Source organism: Podarcis gaigeae (assembly GCF_964106915.1).
Source record: "Podarcis gaigeae genome assembly, chromosome: 4".
Taxonomy (NCBI): Eukaryota; Metazoa; Chordata; class Lepidosauria; order Squamata; family Lacertidae; genus Podarcis; species Podarcis gaigeae.
Window position 1 is genome coordinate 32395532 of NC_139677.1, and position 25039 is coordinate 32420570.

A 25039-nucleotide genomic window follows, 5' to 3' on the forward strand; every position below is an offset into this window, starting at 1 on the left:
CACCAGATGACGCTGGAGAGCAAAAAAGCAAACAACAATGCGATTTTCCATAGTGGTTTTTTTTTCTTTTGTTATAATGGTTTTATTTCAGACTTATTTATAGCATGTTTTTTTTCCTGTGTGTAGATCCACCCCTAGTTTGGAAGATGGGTTTCTCATTTGGTAATCCACCTCCAACAGCAAAATGTCTGGCTCCACTAGCACAAGATGCTCCTTTCCCCTCTGTCTGCCACACACCTACTATTTATTTCCTCGACATCTGATGGGAGGGCGTTCCACAGGGCGGGCGCCACCACCGAGAAGGCCCTCTGCCTGGTTCCCTGTAACCTCATTTCTCACAGTGAGGGAACCACCACAAGGCCCTTGGAGCTGGACCTCAGTGTCTGGGCTGATTGATGGGGTGGGGACACTCCTTCAAGTATACAGGGTCGAGGCCGTTTAGGGCTTTCAAGGTCAGCACCAACACTTTGAATTGTGCTGTATGTCTAGATGTGGCCAGTCACTGAATGCGAGATAGTTTGGAAACAATGGACACCACCTGGAAATCCATGGCGGGGGATAAGATAGAATATAAGCATAACAACTAAAATAAGCAAAGTACACAGAGAAGCAAATGACAGAGTGTGCTAAAATAATGGAATTCAACTTCATGGGTTGGCGGGAAGGAGTGGTGGGGAATAAAGCTTCCTTTGTGCTGATCTTTTCTTAATTAACTTTTTATTTTTTTAAAAAGTAGAACATATCAAGCCATTTTTACATAAAAACACATGTCGAATATATATATATATTTATATGTTTAAGGGTATCCAGTCATCATGTAATGCAGAAAGAAGGAGTCTATCTTTGAAAAATCTGCCCATATTTTAAGGATGAGGATTTGGCAGACTTGTGAGTTGTTAATCCCATCCTCCTGGGACAGATCATGCAATAAATATAAAGCTGATGAGGATCTGAGGCTCTTTCTCTCTCTCTCTCTCTCAGGCTCTGATAGACACAAATAGAACTTCTGGACATGGAGATTCCCCAGTCACTTCAAAGGGAATAAGCGCTTGGGAGACTGAGAAATGGAGCCGCATGGAATTCCTGGACTGGGTCACAGGATTTCCACAAATTTGTTTATAAGTCGTATTGTACATCATCATACATTTTATTTGCATACTGCCAGGAGATTTTGTTGATCAAGTGGGTTATCAGTTTTCTAAATATATAAGTACCCAGAAGTGTAGCCTATAGAGCAAGTTGCTTAGTAAACTTATGGAAGGTCTTTGTCTAGTTGGATGGTTTTAATAAGAAATGGGATAACTACAGAATCGCAAGAATTTGAAGGGAGCAAATAATAATAATAATCACAATAATAATTTTATTATTTGTACCCCGGTTATCTGACTGGGTTGCCCCAGCCACTCTAGGCGGCTTCCAACACATATAAAAACATAATAAAACATTACACATTAAAAGTCTTCCCTATACAGGGCTGCCTTCAGATGTCTTCTAAATGTTGTATCATCTTGACATCTGATGGGAGGGCGTTCCACAGGGTGGGTGCCACTACTGAGAAGGCCCTCTGCCTGGTTCCCTGTAACCTCACTTCTCTCAATGAGGGAATCACCAGAAGGCCCTTGTGTCCGGGCTGAATGATGGGGGTGAAGATGCTCCTTCAAGTATACAGGGCCATGTAGTTGCACTCAACACAGCAAGAGCATGACTCCTCTTTGGACAAAGTAGCTTCTGGTGGGCCGCCTTCCCTGTCAGTGGGCCCTGGTGAGCTTGTGATGGCAGCCCTCCAACAGCACCAAACAACAAGGCCTAGTCAGCCTTTAAATTTCTCTCAATGCCCCAGAAGAGTGCTACACCAGAAGCATCATGGGAAATTAAAAAGGTGGCGAGAGTGTCAGACGAGGAAAAAATGGGGGTGCAGGGCTGGCAATTGGGCCAGAGATTCCAGGTGCCAACACCAGGCTTGGCTGAAAGGCCGGGCCGTTTCTCCATCAGCGGCCTATAGATATTAAGAGAAAGGGGCAGAGTTATTGACAGTCTCCAGCTAATTTGGAAGGACACACATTACCACACTTCCTGCTTCTTCAGAGGTCCAGGCATCCATGTGTGGTGGAAGTGGCAAGCTTCTCACATTGTCAGCAGGTTTCAGATACCCTTTTCACATTGTGAGATTTCACATATCCGTTGCATGGTTCCCAGATTTCCTTGTACGTCAAAAGAAAAAAGCAAGCTGGCTGCAAGAAGGTGACTGATGGACACCAGTCAAGGTGACATGGCCAAACAAGTCAAGCCATAAAGTACAGAGGGAAGCAAAAATAATAAAAAATATACAATGGACAGCAGAAAAGCATGTATTGTTGTTAAGCCCATGGGGGAAAGGGGAATCTGCTATTCCAGAGAACTGAACTAAATGACCCATAAACTTCCCAGTTCCATTACACTGAATGTTTATGACTTGGACCACATGAAAGCATACAAACAGTTCTGTATTCATAGCAGCACCACAGCACTAATTCAGCGACCTGGCCTTCTGTACTACTGCCACATTGGCTAAAGCAATACATGGGCAACTGCAGAAATATTTGTTCATATTAAAGCTAATGCCAAATACCGAAAGAATAAATAATGGGTGATTAAGGGATTCTGTGGACACTTGCTTTGTTCTGCATAAGCAGAACCAGGACTAATTCACACATTTCCTTTCCTAATGAGGGAACACACATGACCGAGTTTACTTTTGCTTAGGTTATCCATAGGGAGATTGGAATAGGTTTCATTCTTCCAGGAAGCAGCACAGTTGCTTGCAGATGGGAGTTACAGCATTCACTTTTCCGTTGCCTTGCCATAACCAGATCCTGTGCTCATCACAAACCTAGCCAGCGTTAACACCTGCACCTCACTTACCAACCATGACGATTCCTATCGAAGCACACAAACCTTCCCCTTGGAAGGAGACTCTGAGGATGGAGAAATACAATCCTACATCAAGGGAAAGTAGCCATTGTTAAGATGAGCCAAGCACTGTCACTTGAAGAAGCTAGATTTGTGGCAGGCAAAGGGCAAGAGTTCTGGCCTTGCTAAAAGAATGGCACATTGGCACAAGGTGAATGCTAGGCGACTACTGGAAGGGTGATCTACAGCCTGTGCTGCCCATTCCCTTCTTCTGTGGCTAATATATATGAGCAGGAGGTGTGGTTTCATTGCATATTCCTTCATTAAGAAGATAATGGTTGAACTGGCCCTAAGCCAAAATTCTTATATGAATCATTTCATATTTTTATCTGACCCCCAGTGCGTGCAACACAGAGACATGAAGTTGCAAAATATCTCGTGTGTTGCATGCAGTTCATCAAGATCGGAAGGAATTTGAATAGTCTAATTTATGTCACTATTCCTTTATGACAAGGATATATAACTGAGACCGCAAATCCTATAAGGACGTACCTGGATATAAGCTTCGCTGAACTCAGTAGGACTTACATCTGAGTAGATATGCATGGGATTGCATTAGCTACGTAAGCAGATCTAGAATAGCACCAGCAAACACATGGCTATAAGAGGGATAATGTATAAAAATAGCTTTTCAGCAAAACCTCGCCATAATTCCAACATTTCAAACAGCCGACATCTGATTAATCAGAGTGCAGATAAATTGTACGCCCTACCAGTAGGAACAGCATTCCTGAAAACATGGTAAAAAAAATTCCAACTAGAGCCAGTATAAAAGACCAGCCATAACGCACATAGACAGAAAAATCAGGACAGTCTATTTTCTTCATATTCACATAGTTTTCAAGATCAGCCATTGCCTGGACCCAGATGACGTAAAGGATTACCACCAATGTGAAGACAATACCTGAAGGAAGGAGGGGAAAAATAAGTTTTAGTAAAGATATATGATGGCTCAGTTTGCTTGAGAAACGCTTGGTACAGTATATCCAGTGAAGGACAACGGTCAAGTTTTCCCCTAACACTAAGCCAAACCAAGCCTTAGCACAAATGGTTTGTCTCCACCAGACAAACCATGAGCTGCAAACCCAAGAACAAAACTTCCTCACGGCTTGTGGTTTGTGTGACACCCATGCTCAGAGGCCGCACGAAGCCAAACCATTGCTTAGCTCATGGCAGCACAGCAGCAAGGGAGCCAAAGAAGGAGAACAGCAGCCATGATCATCTCTCTGGGAACCCACACACATGCAGGTTTGCAAGAAGTCACAGTCAAACTGCACCCCACAATCAGCTTGTTATTGCCATGTCCTCAATAGCATGGAAAGCTGGAAAAAAATGTGGTGAATAGGGACCAATATGGACATGAGCAGAGTTCAGATGAAGTGCCATACATAGCAAATGCACGTGCGATAGGGTCCTATCCCACCAGACATGCATCCAGAGTCATCTTTGTAAAACTACTATTTAGGAAATAACATTCAGTCACATCATAACTTGCTGAAGCCACTTCCTGTAACCTTAAGCTATCTCTCTTTGCCTGCCTTTCTTTCTTGCCTTTCTTCTTTCAGAACATTTATCATGCTTTGAAAGGCAGGAGAGGATCTACTGCAAGTCTAATTGCAATGTCAGTTCATTATGAAGCGGGACGTGTCAAACGAAATGTATTTATTTTGGGAAGGCTGCTCTCAGCCTCTTACGCTGACAATTGTCAGGAAGGGCCGTGTTTTCGAGCCCAGTGGCTGAGATTAACCTCATCCCTGCCATCAACTTCAAGAAGCAAGCATTTTTAGAAACATTTCAGGCTGCAAACATATTTCTTCGTTTTCGGCTTGTTAGACCTTTGCTTGGGGCACAAATATCTGTTGTTTAGTCAAACAGGATTTTTTTTTTTGAAAAAGCTGCAGTGAATCACAAGCGACTGGGGGCAATTATTTTTAAAAAGTAAAATATATGTCTCAGAGAGATTAGGATAAATAAGCACTTTCATTCTTTTTCCCCCCTCTCCCCATGCCTTTTCTATTTTCCTATTTTATTTTTAAAGGAGGCCCATGTTTGATACACAGCACTGTGGAATGAGATAAGACCCAGGCTCCTCGGAGGTCAGTCATTTCTGCCATTAACATTTATTCTTTTTAATTTGTTTCATGCGCGCGCGCGCGCGCGCACACACACACACACTTCTGCTCATTGCGGGAAGAGAAAAAGAACACAGAATCTTTATAAATGCCTAGGAATTCAAGAGCAATTTTCAGGCCTTCCTTATTCTTCCTGCACAGCAAAATGTCTTTTGCTCCTCAGCTGTGAATGGCTGTTTCTGGCACAAAGCTTCCATTGCACAGACAAGGAGTCAACAGGTGCTGTAGAGAGTGACAGGAGCCTCAGGCGGGTGCCGCTGGTAAATGTAGAACTATGCTGATGTGTAAGCAATTGTTTTGCTCACAGGTTTACCTCGCAGACTTTGCTCCCACTGTGGGTGTCGTCGGGCTACGTATTGATACTTTCTCTACGCGAGTCAATAACCGAGAAGTTCCGCTGCTGAGACTTTCATAAGATCCAAGTTACTGCAGCGAGAGGCTGGCAGAAAATCTGAGGGTGTAATTTAGCATGAGCTTTGTAGCAAAAGGAGAAGGAGAAAAAACCATCCGCACAGCTGTCTCTGTAATGATAGAGACGAATAGAAGGAACCATAGTGTTCCACAAACAAGTGGCTGAACAAGCCTAGGGAACAGTAGGCAAGGAACAGAAACCGAAGAAGGCGTTTTTGCACCAACCTCAGAAGACTTGCACGGTTGAAGATCCTTTGCTGCCAACTCGAGTCTCTACTTTGAACACAAGAACATAAGAAAAGCCCTGCAGGATGAGGCCAGTGGCATCCTGTTCGCACAGTGGCCAACCAGATGTCCACGGGAAGCCTGAAGGAAGGATCTGAGCAGAACAGCGTTCTCTCCATGTCTGATTCTCAGAGGCAAAGCACCTCCAACCGTGGGGGTAAAACACAGCTGTCATGGCTAGATTTGGATAGCTTTATTGTCCATCAGCTAGTCCAACCCTCTTGCAAAGACATCCAAGTTGGTGGCCATCATCACCTGTTGTGGGAGCAAATTCCAGTTTGTGCTTGGCATTAGCGTATTGGTGGTTTGCACCCCATACATGAGACTCGCAGCGCACTTCTGTACAGGTAAACTCAGAATGTTGTTGTTGTTGTTTAGTCGTTTAGTCATGTCCGACTCTTCGTGACCCCAGGGACCAGAGCACGCCAGACACTTCTGTCTTCCACTGCCTCCCGCAGTTTGGTCAAACTCATGCTGGTAGCTTCAAGAACACTATCCAACTCAGAAAGTAAATTCCATTAAATGTCATGGGGCTTAATCTCAAGTTAAGTGGCTATAGGATCTCAGCCGAAATGTTTCAAGTACAAGTCTTGCTGCATTCAAATTGTAAACCAGAAGCTCCCTAAGAATAAATGGGTTAGGCCCCATACAATCAATTGTCATGGTTGGGAGCAGAGAAAATAATTTCTTGACAATTATTCTGGCTTGAGGGCTTTGCATGTGGCCCTCTAGATTTGAATACAGTCTAGACAACAGAGGTTAAATGAGTACCTCTCAATCAGAGAGGGGGAAGCTTTCTTTAGTCTGAGGGCCTCATGAGTAATCTGGGGGACCCCGCACAATACCCCACAAGCATCCCAGAAAAAACAGGATATCCCATTTTCTCACAAGAGAGCATGGCAGCCATTTTGAGTGCTGTCATGTCGTGCGATTTTGCTCCAAAAAAACACCATGATCTTGTGTGATTCCCCCCCCAACACGTTTTTGGGTGCCATGCAAGCACGTCCCAGAAAAAAGTGTCTTTTGGATCTTTGCGCAGATCATGTGACTCACGCAGGAGCATGGGCAAGAAGACATGCATCCGGTTTTTGGGACTCAAAATGTTGAAGGGCATGGGTCACATACCAGTGTTGGCTGGTGCCATAGGGCAGGGCGACAGCTGTGATTCCTACTTTTGTACTGTAGGCCACGTTTCAGCCATGCCAATGTCAGAGGTTTCTACACACAAATCTCTCAGCACAGACAAGTAAGAGGCACTGCCACAGCTCAAGGACACGTTCTAGTCAGGCAAAAGCAGTCAGGATGGGCATGGATCAGGGCTGGCAAGGAGGGGCTGAGAAAGGAGGTGTGGCCTATTTAGGGAGTATTGCCTGGGCTCAAGGGCCGGATAAGGAGTCCTGGAGGGCAACATTGGCCCATAAACCTGTGGTCTCCCATCCATGCTCCAAAAACTTTGAAATAATACATACCAACAGGAACTGAAAAGCAGGAGATTCTGAACAGTACCAAACTGCTACACTGATGGAGAACTATTGCTGCCAGCATTGGGCATGAATTCTTGGATTATGTGCAAACAGACACTGGCCACAAACTACAAACGCTCATCTTGCAAAAGCAGAGCCACAATGCAAACAGAATTCCCCAAACATTTCCTCCAATACTTAGTCCAGAAAGTGCTTTATATTGACTATTCTTACCATCTTATTGATTAAAGAAACAGATATTAGCAATAAGCTTTCTTGGGCAAGTAGGAATTTCAGTTCAGGTGTTCTAGATCCAAGCCAAGCATTCTCTTGACATACTGGACCTCACAGGCAAATCACATAGACCACCAAGAAAACTATATGAAGGAGCTTTCCCAGATTTAGACCGTGAGACTCTTACTCCCAGGGTTGTGGGTTTGAGCCCCACGCTGGGCAAAAAGAGATTCCTGCATTGCAGGTCGTTTGAATAGATGACCCTCGTGGTCGCTACCAACTGTACAATTCTGTGATTCCATGACAGTGTGGCCTTGACACTGTTCCCTTTTCTTGACATTATAATCCTTCCAACCATGATTATTATATAATATATAATAAGCTAGGGATTATGGGAAATGTAGTCCCAAACATGTGGAGGGCCGGGCTTTGCCTATGCCTGGTCTAGACCTATTAAAATGAACCATAGCTGCAACATGAACTCTCCCAATTCTTCCCTAGTGCCCATTTTCTTCTGCAAGCCTTCTGCCAGAAAACCTCCAAAATAGCACGCAGAATTCCCTTGATGTGCATTTTTGTTTTGTTCTGTTTTGTTTTTAAAGAAAACCAAACCCACAATTCTAGACCGAATGTTGCAATTTTTTTGTTTTTTGTTTTGTTTTTAAAGGAGCAGGGGTGGTTGAATTTGGATTAAAACGTTTAGCACTTACCAGCAGTGATGAAAAAGCCTCCCCCAACTTTGTACAATGCGTGGCTACCAAAGGGTGCAGCGCAGATGATGAAGAAGCTCGCCACGACCACAATGACCACTCCCAGCAACATGAGAACAGACCAGAAGCCACGATAAACTAGAGGTTATCAGGGGAAGGTAGGAAAGATACAGAAAGAGGATTTTTCAAAAACATCCTTACAACAGAAGGCCATTTTACGAAGTCCCGTCCCTGCCTCCCATTTTCATTTTCTTCATCACCAAAGCTGATCATTTATTCTAACACGGCTTCCTGTGCCTTAGTGATCTAAGACGCCATATGTCTTTCATTAGACTTGAACGCCAAATCCTATCAGATGATCTTGGAATATAATAACGTTAAGTATACGTGTATACGGTTAATAAGTATACAGTATACGTGTGCGGTTAATAAGTTCGTTTACTTGTGGAATGGAAATGGTTCATAAAATGGTGTGCTGAACTGTAGCCAAGATTCTTCTAGATAATTATACGGTTTTGCTAGATAACAACCAAGTTCACCAAAGTAGAAACAGATACAAGAAAGAAAGCTCATTTGGGCATTCCTAGGACACTGGTGTGTGGTTTTTAAATGAAACTGAAAACACCAACAGGACAACCGGGGGGGAAATATATCAAACGAGGAAGTCAAGTCTGCCTATCGCCATAGACATTCAGTTCTTTGTATATTATTCAATTCAAAATGCAAAACTACAGAATCTCATTGAGCCAAGGGCAAGCAATGCTGAATTAATGGAAGCAGCTGGTGATAAATGGGCTGAGAGTTTTGTGACATATGGTGGCCCCCCAAAAATGTTCATAACACAATAATTTAGCTGCTTAATTACACATCTATTTTCGGAGACACTTTAAAGACCGTGGCCGCGGAAATAAATTCATTCTGTACATTGTAAAAAGGGGAATATCAATTCCTCTTGTTAGACAAATTATTTTATAGCCTGTTTTCCTAGAGCTAAAATGGAGGAGATAAGGAAAGAAAGTGTAGGCCTATGTATCATGGGTGACAGTTTAAGTTTAATAAGTGGATATCAAAAACAGTTTAATACCAGGTTTTGGTATTAATAGCACTGAACTAAGACAACCTATACTCATTCAACCAATCATATGTGACTGACGATGTCTCATAAATCTTACAGTATATGAGAATTCTAGCAATCCACACTGTATATATTATCTTCAATGGAAGCAGACATTTGTATTTTCATTTCATAAACTGACCTTTAGTTTCCTTCGTTTATAACTATTCTGCAAATATAATTCTAAAAATATATTAAATAACTAGATGATAGAGATAGATAGATAGATGATAGATAGATGATAGATGATAGATAGATTAGAGAGATAGATAGATAGATAGATAGATGATAGACAGATAGATAGATGATAGATATAGAGTCATTGTAGGTCATTCCATTGTTTTAAATATATATTCTTGCATGATAAGCACCCCACATTGCCACACCCTGGAATTTATTACTTTGGCCGAATTGTTTTCCGCAGCTACTTGTTGAACTTCATTTGTGGCTACAGACAAAAATTCCATAAGGAAAAACAACAACCAAACAATTGTTGGAAGTCATGAAAGTTAGACATGCCCACAATGTGGTTAGCACTGAGTAGACCCAATCCTTGATGCCCATGAACATTGTGCTCTGTGATGGTACCAGGACATGTAATGAGGCCTTTTAAAACTGAAGACTGTAGGCAGGTTCAAATGTGGAGAACCTTTCTACTTTGGGGCACGCCATTTATGCCTATTTTGTGTAGATTATTTGTTTAGATTATCCAGAACCACGAAGGTCCTCAACTTTAGAAGTCTTTTCCATTGGTGGTTCATCAAAGCATGCCTTCTTTAAATGGTGTAAGAGCTTTTCATTCAATTTTATTGGTTGATCGTGTTCATTCAAACTACCAGGAATAGTGCAAGATAGAGATAAGGTAGGATAGTTAATATATTGCTGTCTGCTCTGACACCGTGGCGTGGATAAGATATCACTCCAATTAAACTTCATTAATTCCTATAATTTTTTTCTATAAGGTTTTACCATTTGCCCACATATGCATGTAGAAATTGGGCTATTTATCAGTTGTCTTCAGGTGCCTGTCAGTGGCGTAGCGTGGGTTGTCAGCACCCGGGGCAAGGCAAGTAATTTGTGCCCCCTAACCCGTGGATTTGCGCCCCCTAACACGTGGATTTGTGCCCCCTAACCCTAACCCCCAGATGTTGCGGCCGGTGCGGCCGGCCCCCCCTGCACCCCCCACGCTACGCCACTGGTGGCTGTGCAATCATGAGACTGTACTTAAATACTATGGGTTGAATCCAGTCACGCAATGGGTCTTCTTCCTTTCCTCCTCCTGCAGCCTCCTGCAGCCTTCCCAAGATCTGCTCAAAAGGATCCACAACTCTTCAGAGCTGATATTGGGGGCACATGAGACTGCCAGAGGGAGGAGAGGAAGTTTTAAACAGAGTTGGATACAACCTGATACAAATTATCTTCCATATATCAGTTAGACAGTTTAAATTATTTGCTTAAAAACTTTGGTCATCAGCTGGGGGGCTAGTTAGGTCAAGGTCAAGGTAAAGGGACCCCTGACCGTCAGGTCTAGTTGCAGACAACTCTGTGGTTGCGGCGCTCATCTTGCTTTATTGGCTGAGGGAGCCAGCGTGCAGCTTCCGGGTCATGCGGCCAGCATGACTAAACTGCTTCTGGCGAACCAGAGCAGCACACAGAAACACCGTTTACCTTCCAGCCGGAGCAGTACCTATTTATCTACTTGCACTTTGGCGTGCTTCCGAACTGCTAGGTTGGCAGGAGCAGGGACCGAGCAACGGGAGCTCACCCCGCTGTGGGGATTCAAACCGCCGACCTTCTGATTGGCAAGTCCTAGGCTCTGTGGTTTAACCCACAGTGCCACCTAGCATTATCACAGGGGGGCCCATGTTGTGCAATGAAATTTTGTCTACCAAAGCAAACACAGAAATCTTTTATGTAGTATAGTTAACCCCATCTATCAGCAAGTAGCACATTTTCTCCCTACAGTTCCAAAAAGAAAACTCTCTGAAGAATCCATTCGAGAAATCCATCCCTGGGAACAGTAAAAGGTAAAAGGTAAAGGATCCCTGGATGGTTAAGTTCAGTTAAAGGCAGTCTCCCATATTGTATATAAATCAGTTTTATTTCCAATATTTACATTCAAAATCTTTCTAAAATGAAGCAGTGTAGGAAAGTAGCAGAGAAATTCGACCAGGGTTTGGTATTCCATGTCTGGCTACTCTGTGTTGTTGCAACAGGATGACAGAGAATAGTTTTCATAACTTAACTGTGCAACATTTTTCTTCATCGTGTCACAGCACTTGCCTTGGCAATGTTACCCAAAGCTAAAAATATAATTGAGTCAGGACAGGACAAGGAAGACAGAACTGAATGGGCTGTACCCAAGTCTGATTTCTCAAATAGCAATATCATTCTGGCATCTCTCAGGTAGGCGCCATTTCCATTCTAAGAGAACGAGGAAAGTGAATCCTGGAACCACTTTTTCTAGAAAAATAGCACTGGCCAGAACTAATGTATTATTATTATTATTATTATTATTATTATTATTATTATTATTATCATCATCATCATCACTAAATAGGAGTTAGTGGGTTTTTTGAATTTTCAATTCATGATTGTTCAGAAAAGTTGTTCTTTATGGCTGTATTATTATTATTATTATTATTATTATTATTATTAAAAAACCAATATTCTAGACGACTGTTTGGCTCTTAACCAATTATTTGTTCAATCAATATGTGCTCACTTATTTGAAAAGCTCAGAGACGACATCTCTGAAAGCAAAGAGCAGTTTCCAAAATGGGGCACACAACTTTCAGTTGCTGTTGCTCACAGCTAACAGAAACAATTGTCTTTACCAAGGGTGCTTGTTTGTTGCTTTTTAAAAGGTGCTTTTTCCCATTTGCAAATACAGAATCTGGAACGCTTCACATCAACACACAGCACAAGGCAAAATGCAAGCTATAGAAGGATCACATTTGCATAGATTTCTGAGAAGATCTATCGTTTACCTTCCCGCCGGAGTGGTACCTATTTATCTACTTGCACTTTGACATGCTTTCGAACTGCTAGGTTGGCAGGAGCAGGGACCTGTCGTAGGGATTCGAACCGCCGACCTTCTGATCGGCAAGTCCTAGGCTCTGTGGTTTAACCCACAGCGCCACCCGCGTCCCTTAGACTTAGTCCTTGTTTTATGCCCAGTTGGTGATGCATAACATCACCATAGCATACCCTCCCTCCAACATCCCACAGAAGAAAATCAGGACGTGCATATTTTGGGGCCACACTCCCGTGGGAGCCAGGTGTCTTGCACGAGAGCATGGCCCCCCCAAAGCAGGGATCTTTGGGGGCCACACTCTTGCAGTAACCAAAGTAGGACATCCCGTGATCCCATCAGAAGCCAGTGTGGGTCCTGTAAGTTTGGGTGGGATGTCCCACTCAGTGGGACAGTAGACGAGAATGCTATAGTTAGAATTAAAAGATGTAATGGGAGATAACGTTTAACAGAAATGGAATGCCAGGCATCCATCAGTGACAAATAGACTGAGAAATGCAATGCGCTTAACACTCAGAACACAAATAATCTTCAGTGTGCACACATTGTAAGCAAAGGTGACAAATACTTTGCCACATACTTCTTGTCTTGGAAATTAAGAGTTACCTTGGGAAATGGGTAGCTGAGGACACGAAAAGGGATTCTAAAAAGAAGAATGCAGGGCCCCAAAGACAAACAACAATATATCAAATGCGGTATAATAATAATACAGTGGTACCTCGGGTTAAGTACTTAATTCGTTCTGGAGGTCTGTACTTAACCTGAAACTGTTCTTAATCTGAAGCACCACATTAGCTAATGGGGCCTCTCGCTGCCGCTGCGCTGCCGTAGCACGATTTCTGTTCTCATCCTGAAGCAAAGTTCTTAACCTGAAGCACTATTTCTGGGTTAGCGGAGTCTGTAACCTGAAGCGTATGTAACCCGAGGTACCACTGTAGTTTCATTACTTCTTCACTGTGAACTGACTTGTTATGTGGTAGTGCCAGCTTAAGGCGAATATTATATCTAAATTTTAGAACTCCACATTTTCAATTGTTTCTGGAAAACAGCAATTTAAAATCTGAACATTTACTGAATCCTATTGCTCTGGGTAGGTAAAATCTTAAGATCGTAGTTAGCAATGAGATTGGTCCGTATGAAGAAATTAAAGATGAGCATTTCTGTCTCATGGTGATTTCCAAGTCTCATGAACACTGCAATCCTATACATTTTACACAGAAGTAAGCCCCATTGAGTTCAGTGACGCTTACTCCTACTATGTAATTGGGAATGAGCTTGCAGCCTAAGAATGTCTGTAAGTAAGCCTGAAATAACATCAAATTTCTTATGTTTTCTTTTAGATAGGCACGACTATTTAGAATGGGTTAAAAAATTGTTACTGCCTTTGAGGCAGCAATAGAACAGTCAGGAAGCTACATTTCTGTGGATCATTTAAAAGCAAAGATAATGCAAGTATGTTTTAAGTACTGAAGTCTTGGTGCGATTAGGTCAATTTGAAACAGCACCAATGTATAAACACAGCACACGTTTTATAAAATAGTATATGACACCAAATCAAATCACGTGACACAAAAGCTTACATGACAGAAATGGAACAAGGTGTAAGTAGGACTTTTTCCAATTAAAGCACTTATGGTAGATAAGAATCAGTTTCAGTGCACGCATTTAGGAGGTGCTGCTGTATAGCAATCATTAATGAAACAGCAATAGCAAATTATATTGATTGAAACATATGAAATAGTGGGTGGAAATCAACTAAGCCAGGGGTCAGCAAACTTTTTCAGCCGTGGGCCGGTCCACACTGTCCCTCAGACCTTGTGGGGGGCTGTACTATATTTTTTTGGGGGGGGGAGAACGAATTCCTATGCCCCACAAATAACCCAGAGATGCATTTTAAATAAAAGCACACATTCTACTCATGTAAAAACACGCTGATTCCCAGACCATCCGTGGACCGGATTCAGAAGGCACTTGGACCAGATCCGGCCCCCAGGCCTTAGTTTGCCTCCCCATGAACTAAGCTTTACTCAGATTGCAGCATGGTCCTCTTCGCCTAGGATTCTGTTTTCCAACAGGAGAGCTCTCATGCAAGTCATGAAAGCGATAGCGCTATTGACACAGTAGTGAACAGGAAAATACTTACTAATTGCCGAGTTGTAGGCAGTTGAATTGTGCTCATCTCGGAAGAACGGAAACGGAGAGAGATAGGCATGGGTGCAGTTTTTCGTAGGTGACTGGTTTGCTGAAAAACATCAACAGCACACATTAAAACTACTGTCCTGCATTTACTGGAATCTGCAGAGGAAGCCATTAGTCATACCATAGCCTAGACATGTCTATCTTTACAGTGATACAGAGAAGGGATTTATCCATGGTGCAACAAACTCCGATGGACATCGGGCAGGAAATGAATGTTGCATGCTTTCACTTACAATTAAAAACATGCCTCTTTTCCAGCTTTTCCCAACTGTTTATATCAGTTCCTAGGATTCTAGCTATTGTGATTGATACGGATGTTTTATTGCTGTTTTATTAAGAAGGCTTTTGTTATATAATGTGCCTTAAAGTGCACACATTGAGTAAGTATGGGGTACAGTGGTACCTCAGTTTTCGAACATCTCCATTGACTAACGTTTCGGAACTCGAACGCCGTAAACCTGGAAGTAAATGCTTCGGTTTTCGAATGTGCCTCAGAAGTTGAACCGGAAACACAGCTTCCGTATTGAGGTTTCCACTTTGAGGCTTCCACTTTGAGTTTTCAGTTTTCGAACATTTCGGAACTTGAACAGTCTTCCGGAACGGATTATGTTTGAAAACCAAGGTACCACTTGTGGTCAGTGGGGTGTTATCCAGATATTTTAAACCTCAACTCCCATTAACTTCAACTAATGGGCAGAGATTATGAGAGCTGGAGAACACAATATTCCTTTATCTACCTCTTTATTTAATTTCTATCCTGCTCTTCTTCCGAAATGGGCTTAGTGTGGCAAACAACAAAACTGCAAAGCAATACAAACAAATGTTTTGCTTTGTTTTAAACATTTAAAACATTAAAAAAAATTCAAAACATTTTTTTCAAAAGACCCAGATTATTATTTCATATTGGCTACACCTGCACTAAATGGCTATTCTTGTGTTTTGTTGTTTGGCTAAAGCATTGCTACTGTTTACTGATTGTATGGTTCTAAATTCTGTTATTGCAAAGCGTTCTTGTGTGTTATATTGAAAGGAGGGCCATGCATATTTCAATAAAATAATTAATAGCTATAATACTTGAACTTTTCAAGCACTGCAAGCAGCTCATACACCATCATTTAATCTGTCCTGTTCTGCATGCCACCTGTTTTTCATTATGATTCGTTATTTTTAAAGCTCCCAGGATAATGAGGTGCAGTACAAACTAAAAAAAAAAGACCCTGCCTGCCTGCCTGTGGGTTTGGAATATAAATCAAAGATACTTTGTGCTAGAGTAGTGCATGAAGAAAGTAAACCCAAATCCAAGTATATTCTGCTACCTGTTCAACTGCTTGAACAAACAGAGGCATCCAAAATGACGTAAAACCTAGTGCAAGAGCCTTTGCCAGCCTGCTGCCCTCCATATATTTTGGACTACAATTCATATATATATATATATATATATATATATATATATATATATACATATACATATACATATATACATATATGTATATATATATTCTGTTTTACAATTTAAAGTACTCATTTTTACATCCTTAAGATATCAAGGACTTCCCTTCTTCTCTTTCCATGGTTCATTTTACATATCATAAATCCCTGCATATTTTACAAAAAACTATACCATTCCGTATTCCATTATGACATACATCAAAACTTATTTACACTGTTGAATTTATCTTAATGCTGCCAGTATTTTCAGCTGCGCACAATTATTTCCCATATATTCAATAAACATTTTCCAGTTTTCTCTAAACGTATCTTCTTCTCGTTCTCTTATTCTATATGTTAAGTCTGCAAGCTGCACATATTCTGTCAACTTAAGTTGCCATTTTCTTTGGTTGGGACCTCACCCATTTTGCATTTGGGGGCTAACAAAACACGGGCCGCAGTCGTGACATACATAAATAATCTTTTTTGACACCTGGGAATTTCAGTCTGAATTATCCCCAACAGAAAAGACTCTGGGGGGCTTTGGACTACAATTCTCATCAGCCCCATCTATCCTGGCTGTTGACAAATGCTATAGCAGTGTGTGAACTCTTATACGAGCTGTTGCAAACACATTTGAATAATGTACTTGTACAAGCATTTGCAGAATTGCACCAAAGGGATCCCTCTGTGATCACTGCGAAACATCACAGCACTGTCGCTCCTAATGTGTGAGCAAACATCTATGATGACCACCACTTTAAGAACCAGGGCATTATACAAATAGTGCTCTTTTGGGAAATGTAGACATACTTTAAATAAAAGCACCAATTCTAAGTAAAATTATATTGCCAAAAAAAGGGGGGGATACTTACTGTACCAAAACTTTATCATACTGTGGGCATTCTCTTCGACATTCCCATCAAACCAGCACCTCCAGAAAAAACCCTCATGGTGGAAAGTTACTCTCTCTTCCTGTATAAAAGAAACATGTAAATTGCTATTCACCAACTGGAGCGCTACTCCCTGTGCAAATATAGACACATACAGGCAAGTAAGAAATAGAGAAAAAAATGTTAATAAAGGTTTCTGAAGACGCCTACAAAATTATGGGGAGGGGGGTTAATATCTCTGCTGGTTCTGAACGTAACTGACCAAAATGAGAATCACATAATATCATCTCCTGGATGTTAATAGGATTTAGATGAGGCTCACAGTAACCTATACAGAGCGCTCCTCATTTGTAAGAGATATTTCTGGTGAGAAAGAAGCAAGCACCTTTGTGGTCCTAGTGCAAGATGCCATTCAGAGGAATAAAAACATATACTGACCCTGGTGTCGTTCAAGCCATCTGAACAGCTTCCAACCTCTGTAGCAAGAAGCCAATAGTCCGTTCCAAAGGCAACCAAAAAGAACAAAATTCCGAGAGCTCCAAATAAGCCTCCAAAAAAGATCCCGATTCTCAATTTCATTGCTGATTTGTTTGTTTGTTGTTGTTCTTTGACAAAACGGACGTGAAAGATTTATAATATACTTTTAGTGAGAAAGGAAAACCTCCCCCGAAAAACAGCGCATCGAGGATTAAACTTCCGGACCAGAAGTTCTTCTGAAAGAATTGAAGTCTTGAAAGAAGTTGGGTTTTTTTAAAAAAAAAATCTTTCTCAATGGGTTTCCCACTTGTGCTGTGGTTTGATTAGTGCTCCATTAAAGTGCAGCCTAACGAATAGACAGGACTTCTATTTTAGGACACTCCATGGAAGAAGGAACTTGACAGGCTTTCCCTTCGCTAGGAGTGGCCAGCCCAAAATAGCTGACCTTCCCTTAGCTGGGTATTGACTGGAAATATTGTGGCACTTGGTGCATCAACAGACCTGGAAGAGGGATGAAGTTACTGTGTGCCCTTGTTACTCGGCGCAGGTTTGAGTTTCAACTCCAGCAAGCATGTACGCCATGCAATCAATGTATCTACCGCCCATAAGCAGGCAAGGAATTGGCTCAGCCTCCATCGCAGACAAGCACACAAAAGCAGAGAGCCAAGCTGAGACCCAGGAACATACACGCTACACTGAAAGCGTGGGCCTCATTGATCGACGAGCACACCCACACAATATCAGGCGTTGTTACAGAGCTTTCTTGACGGGTTAAAAGTGACAATTTAGAATAGATTTAGAAAACTTATTGATTAGAATATTTGTGTGAGATTGTATGGGGAAAATACTGAATAACAGACACATTCTTGATTAAAATGTATATAGGAAGTGCAGTGTAAGCGATGGAAGACAATCAATGAAATTTTATTAATATTTTCATATTGAGATATTTGTAGAATAAATTTGGAAGAAATTCTTCCAACTTTTCTTTCTATTTTTTCTTTTTCTTTTTTCTTTTTTTCTCCTTTGTTCTTTTATATATATGTGTGTGCTTATCTGAAATACGTATGTATGTATGTATGTATGTCGGTGTGTATGTATGTATGTATTTGCAATATTTTGCAATGATTATGTTAAATAAATTAATATTTTTTTTTAAAGTGACAATCTATCAACCTCTTACTCCCTCCACCCTCCCCCCAAAAGGAAATTTTATGCCTTGATCTAAAACCCATAGCTAAAGTCTACTTCATAGCAGCAGAACCAGCACCAGTAGACTTGGCGCATTTGCAAAAAAAAGGAGAAGCAGTCATTGGCAAACATGCATGCCCGACAAGCTATTCCATTGGTGGCAATGCTGTGCTTCCTTCAGGCCAAATTTCAGAAGGGAAGCAGTAGAGAGGCGGTACCCTGTAGGTGCTACTGAAGACCTTTGTGATGCAAAGGTTTCTGAGCACCATGATAGTTGACCCCTGATATAAAGGACAAAGACATACAGCTTTTTAGCCACATTTCAGACTCCTTTTTCTATTTTACGTCAAAACTATGCCTCAGATTTAAACCTCTCTAAGGCCCACATGTGTTAACTGCTTTGTTACAAAATATATATGTCAGGGAACTGCCATCGGAGGGACAGGTGGTGGACAGGCTCCAGGAGAATAGGAGAGAATCTGCAGCAGAGGAAGGAACCAGCAGGGGGAGTGCAGGAGTCACAGCGGAGGGGAGGCTCTGGGATACTTCTAGTGAGAATAGCGAAGAGGTAACAAGACCCCCATTAGGAACTCCCACCCTTCGCCGGAAACTGTCACGCAGAGAGTCACGAAGGCGCATGTCCGTCAAACAGCTTTTATGTTGGCGTAAATTCCGTAGACGCCCACTGTCAGATTCTACCAGCGACTGACGGAGTCATGCTTTGGGGGCTCCGTTAGTGCCTCGGTTTGGATGACCAGCCAAACCCCAGAGGGATCAAGCTTTTACGCACAAGCAGCTCACTATCCCATCACAGCAATCTGACAGTCTTTGAAAGCAGCTTGTGCAAGCAGAGGGCATCATGAGCGAACCAGCCGGAACCGGAGGAGCAGGAGCTGGAGCTGGAGCAGGTCCAAGCCTGGAAGAAAGGTACAGGGCGTTGGAGGTCCAGCTGGCGCTGCAAACGGCGAGGCTCGAGGAGAGGAGGGCTCAAGATGCGGATAAAGGGAAAACCACCCCACTTGCCAGACGGGTGCCTGGATTGGTGCAGAAATTTGGGGGGGATCCCAGGAACTATCAAGCCTTTAGGACAGAGATGCAATATGCTCTCAATCTACTGTTTGATGACTTCCCCGATGAGAACTCTAGAGTGGCGTACGTGATTGGCCATCTAGAGGGAGGGGCGAAGGACTGGGTTCGGCCCCTGATGGCAGCCAATAATGAAATCTTAAAGGACACTATGAAGTTTTTTCGCGCCATGGACTTGATGTTTTCCAGCGAGATCGAGCAGGGGGTGGTGCGCAGACAGTTAATGGCGTGTAAACAGGGGAGCCGATCTGTACGTGAGTACTGGACTGAGTTCACCATGCTGATTCATAGACTAGGGTGGGACCTTGCTAGTGAACCTATTCAAATGCTGTTTGAAGAAGGTCTCTCTCCGGCAGTGAAAGATGAACTTTCCCGGGCGCCTAGGGCGGAGTCTATGGATCAGCTGACTAAATCAGCGCTGTCCATAGGAGCACGCCAGGAGGCTAGAGCTATGGAAAAGCGGGAAGGAAAGGGGGAACGTTGGAAGGACTTCCGCATTCCAGAGATTCCGGAGCAGCCTTTCCCGCCAGCAGAGCCGATGGAACTTGGAACAGCGCGCGCGCGCGCGCAGTTTCAAACACCAGTGAAGGGCGGAAGAAGGAGGGAAAGAGCGGCAAGAGATGCTATCTCTGCCAACAGCCAGGTCACTTTGCCAGAGTCTGTCCGCAAAGGAAGGAATGGCAAGGGATGGCGGGAACTGTTGGGGGGAAGGAGGAAGAAGAAATCACGGAGCAAGTAAAAGCCAACGCCTGGTTGCCAACATCAGGGCACAGCAGCCAGGCCAGGGAGTAGTGAATGTGCCCACGCCGGAACCTCCAAGACCAGCGCTTGTGATAGAGGTGTTGCTGGAACTGGCAAACGGACACCCACTGAAGATAAAAGCGCTATTGGATTCAGGTAGCTCATGTAATTTCATGAGTAAGGAGTTTGCAGCTGAACACCAGATACAGACTATCCCATTAAGTAAGCCTTTGCAGGTTACCACGATTGATGGGAGGGAGCTGTTGGGAGGAGAAGTGAACCAACAAACTGTACCAATGATAATGAGGGTGGCAAGACACACAGAACTGATAGCGTTTAACGTAGCCACCTTGGGAGGAGCTCCTATTATCTTGGGAATGAGCTGGCTGGCACTACACGATCCGCTAGTAGGCTGGCATCAGAGAGTGGTTTCCTTTGGATCAGCACATTGCCTAGAACACTGCAAGGAGGGAGAGGCTCAGGCAGGGGCCAGGGCCACTCTAGCAGGGATGGAAGTGATAGACAAGGGGAGGGTGCCACCACAATACGCTGACTTGATTGACGTATTCAGCGAAAAAGAAGCAGATAAACTGCCCCCACACAGACCCTTTGACTGTCAAATTAACTTACTCCCAGGAGCACAATTGCCAGTGGGCAAGCTGTATGCAATGTCAGACAGTGAGATGCAGGAGTTAAGGGAGTTCATTGACAAGAACCTCAAGCGAGGTTTCATCAGAGAGTCACGAGCGGTGGGGGGCAGCCCAGTGTTCTTTGTGGACAAAAAAAACACGGGCAGGCCCAGGCTTGTATGTGATTTCAGGGCCCTAAATGCAGTGTCAGAACCAGTGACTTTCCCTATGCCTAGAATTGATGACATTCTAACACGGGTGAGAAAAGGGAAAATTTTTACCAAGCTGGACCTTAGGGGGGCATATAACTTGATACGTGTGAGAAAGGGGGATGAGTGGAAGACCACTATGTTCACCCCCTTGGGGGCTTTTGAGTACCGGGTTATGCCTTTCGGATTACAAGCGGGCTCCGCCTGCTTTCAATCATTCATGAATCACGTCCTGGGGCCACTGCTCTACAAGAACTGTGTAGCGTTCTTAGATGACGTCCTGGTGTACTCAGAGAATGAGGAGCAGCATGTGCGAGATGTAAGAGAGGTACTGAGCAAGCTGCGAGAAAACCGGCTGTGGGTGAAACTGGAGAAGTGTCAGTTTCATACCAGGGAGGTGGAATTCCTGGGGTACCGGTTGTCTGACAAGGGATTGGCCATGGATCCCAGCAAGGTTCAAGCGGTACTGGAATGGAAAACACCAAAGACCAAGAAGGACGTGCAAAGGTTCCTGGGCTTCGGAAACTTCTATAGGAAGTTCATCAAAAACTTTGCCCATTTAACAGCGCCTATCACGGATTGTCTTAGTAGCAAAAAGAAATTTGTTTGGACGGAAGAAGCGCAGCGGGCGTTCGAACGTTTAAAGCAGGCGTTTGCGTCGGAAGAGCAACTTTTGCACGTGGATCTACAACAACCAATGAGAGTGGAGACTGACGCGTCAGACCGAGCGGTGGGGGCCGTTCTTCTCCAGCCGGGAAAAGATACGTCTGAATGGAGACCGTGTGCATTCTTCTCGCGGAAGTTGAACAAATCCGAGAGGAACTACACAGTATACGACCGAGAACTGCTCGCCATTCATGAAGCATTCCGGAAATGGCGGCACTTGCTGATTGGGGCGCAGCACAAGGTTCAAGTCCGAACTGACCACAAAAATCTGGAATACTGGAGAACAGCCCGAGTGCTGAACCAGAGACAAGTGCGATGGGCCCAGGAGTTCTCCAAATTCCACTTTGAGATTCGTTACGTGCCCGGCTCCGAGAACGTGAGGGCGGACGCTCTTTCCAGGAAACCTGAGTACTTAGAGGGGGAGGGAGCGCCTGAGGCAAGGCATGTAATCCCTGAAGACCGCTGGGTGTGTGGGGCGGCATTGGTGGGGCAGAGGGAACTGATAGAGGGTACTGAGAACGATGAATACGCCCAAGAGAAACTCAGAGAGCTCAGGAGGACAGAGGAGAACACAGGGGGGTTTGAAGAAAAGAACGGGGCATTGTATTACAAAGGGGCACTGTACATACCCGATGGGGAACTGAGGGGCAGAGTACTCAAGCAGTTGCATGACAGCCCCACAGCGGGACATTTTGGACAGCACAAAACCATGTGGTTGGTTACCAGGGAGTTTTGGTGGCCCAAGGTGAGGGAGGACGTACGGGAATATGTCAGGGGTTGCGACAGGTGCCAGCGAGCGAAAGGAGAGAGGGTGGCGCCAGCGGGGCTATTACAACCCTTACCCACGCCAGAAAGGCCATGGGAGGCAGTATCCATAGATTTTATGACGGACCTGCCAAAATCCAAAGGCAAAACAGCTGTCATGGTGGTGGTAGATCTATTAACCAAGATGTGTCATTTTATAGCTTGTTCACATGCGGTCACAGCGGAGGAAACCGCCAAGTTGTTTGTAGAACATATTTTTAGGTTGCATGGCGCCCCCTTGAGGGTTTTGAGCGACAGAGGGAAACAATTTACTTCCAGGTTCTGGAGGAAACTTATGAGCTTACTGCACGTAGAACTCAATTTCTCAACTGCCCGGCACCCAGAAACAAATGGGCAAGCGGAAAGGGCAAACGGGATTTTACAACAATACCTGAGGTGTTATGTAAAAGACAGAGAAAATGATTGGGTGGATAAGTTACCTCTAGCAGAATTTGCCTACAACAACGCGGAGAACGTGTCCACAGGGATGAGTCCCTTTCTGGCAAATTATGGGTGTCACCCCCGGGCATTCCCAGGAGAGGGAGGGGAGAGGTGGAGCGTGCCGGCGGCGGAATATTTTTTTGAAGAGATGGAAGCGATCCACCGTCAGCTTCAACTTAACTTAGAGAAAGCCAAGGAAGAATATAAGAAGCAAGCAGACAGAAATAGGAGGGAAGGTGAAACTATAAGGGTGGGAGACCGGGTGTGGTTATCCACCCAAGGACTACCGTTCAAGGGCGGGAGTAAGAAATTGAGACCCAAAAGATTGGGACCCTTTGAGGTCATACAGCAGGTCAACCCAGTAGCATTCAAACTCAGGCTGCCCAGTCACATGAAATTACACCCAGTATTTCACAGGTCATTACTGTCGCCGTACCGAGAGGGACGTGAGTGGGGGGAGCGTGAGAGAGAGGCCACCCAAACGCCCGTGATAGAAGAGAGAGAGCGCGACATGAACGTGGCAGGAATCATTGATTCCAGGTGGAAGGGGAATCAGGTGGAATATCTGGTAGAATGGGAGGGGGAAGTAGAGTCGGAAAACACTTGGGTACCAGCAGAGGTAGTCAATGACGAGGTCTTAATAGAAACATTTCATCAGCGTTTCCCAAGAAAACCGCAACCCGTGGCACGATTTAGAAGGGAACACTTTGGGACCACCGATGAGGAAGGAGAGTTTGAAGGGTTCCCAGAGTCAGGGGTGGGTGAGGAAGCCGACTCCGACGAAGAAGAGGAAGACGGGGAGAGAGACGGTACGCCGTGGCTAGAAGTGTTTGAATCCTCGGATGACGAGGAGAGTTCCTTCAGGGGCTTTCCGCCCTCACCGCCAGTGGGAGAGGAGGCGGGAGGGGGTGAAGGGGGCCCTGGGGGGGAGGTGGATGTCAGGGAACTGCCATCGGAGGGACAGGTGGTGGACAGGCTCCAGGAGAATAGGAGAGAATCTGCAGCAGAGGAAGGAACCAGCAGGGGGAGTGCAGGAGTCACAGCGGAGGGGAGGCTCTGGGATACTTCTAGTGAGAATAGCGAAGAGGTAACAAGACCCCCATTAGGAACTCCCACCCTTCGCCGGAAACTGTCACGCAGAGAGTCACGAAGGCGCATGTCCGTCAAACAGCTTTTATGTTGGCGTAAATTCCGTAGACGCCCACTGTCAGATTCTACCAGCGACTGACGGAGTCATGCTTTGGGGGCTCCGTTAGTGCCTCGGTTTGGATGACCAGCCAAACCCCAGAGGGATCAAGCTTTTACGCACAAGCAGCTCACTATCCCATCACAATATATATATATTGAACATCTAAATAAGAGAATTTCAGGCATATTCAGTATACCTGAATCAGTGGAAGTGATGGCAATGTTTTTATCTCCTTTGTGAAAGTTTAGACCTTTTAGGAAACGGAACGTACAGTTGCAATAAACTTTGGGTGGGGTGGGACCAAAACAACTTGCTATGACTCCTACAATGTCCACCACAGTTACTCTCTACCTAGCGCCCACGTCCGGCCATTTTGTAAAACTTTTAGAATTCCATTCTTCAGAAGCTGTGCAATTCACTTTCAGAGGTCGCTGTTTCATACGTTTTGCTTATGAAACTAACAAAATAAACACTGCCCACCTCATGCATCCTTGTGGGAAATCTCGCAGTGGCATCTCTTACACTAAAATTAAGCCCTGATGTTTCGTTGTAAGAAATAAATTGTAGCCTTTACAGCCATGGCCTCCAGCCTTATGGAAACAATTATTTGCTCTCCTGATAAAGATAAAATCTTTTAAGATTCAGATTTTTTTTTTCTTAATGGAGAAGTTACTGGGCCAAATATATGTTTGGTTAACCATACACACACTTTGCGTTTCCTGGGGTTCGATCTGGCATATTGTGCCTATCTTTC

General features: G+C 43.9%; 1 protein-coding gene across 2 annotated transcripts; it reads right to left on the reverse strand.

Annotated features, from left to right (window-relative positions):
* Positions 1-700: 700 nt before the first annotated feature.
* Positions 701-17801, reverse strand: TMEM182 (transmembrane protein 182). Of its 2 annotated transcripts, XR_014563498.1 has the most exons (6): positions 17291-17801; positions 16835-16934; positions 14476-14574; positions 8185-8322; positions 1215-3853; positions 701-1158 (listed from the first exon to the last, which is right to left on the reverse strand). XR_014563498.1 is itself a non-coding variant. In XM_083735688.1 (5 exons), the coding sequence occupies exons 1-5, from the start codon at positions 17429-17431 to the stop codon at positions 3630-3632; spliced, it is 702 nt and encodes a 233-aa protein (XP_083591814.1). In that variant the 5' UTR covers positions 17432-17801; the 3' UTR covers positions 701-3629. The 2 variants fall into 2 exon arrangements, 1 of the variants encoding a protein (XP_083591814.1); XM_083735688.1 differs by having other exon boundaries at positions 701-3853.
* Between the last annotated feature and the right edge of the window lie 7238 nt (positions 17802-25039).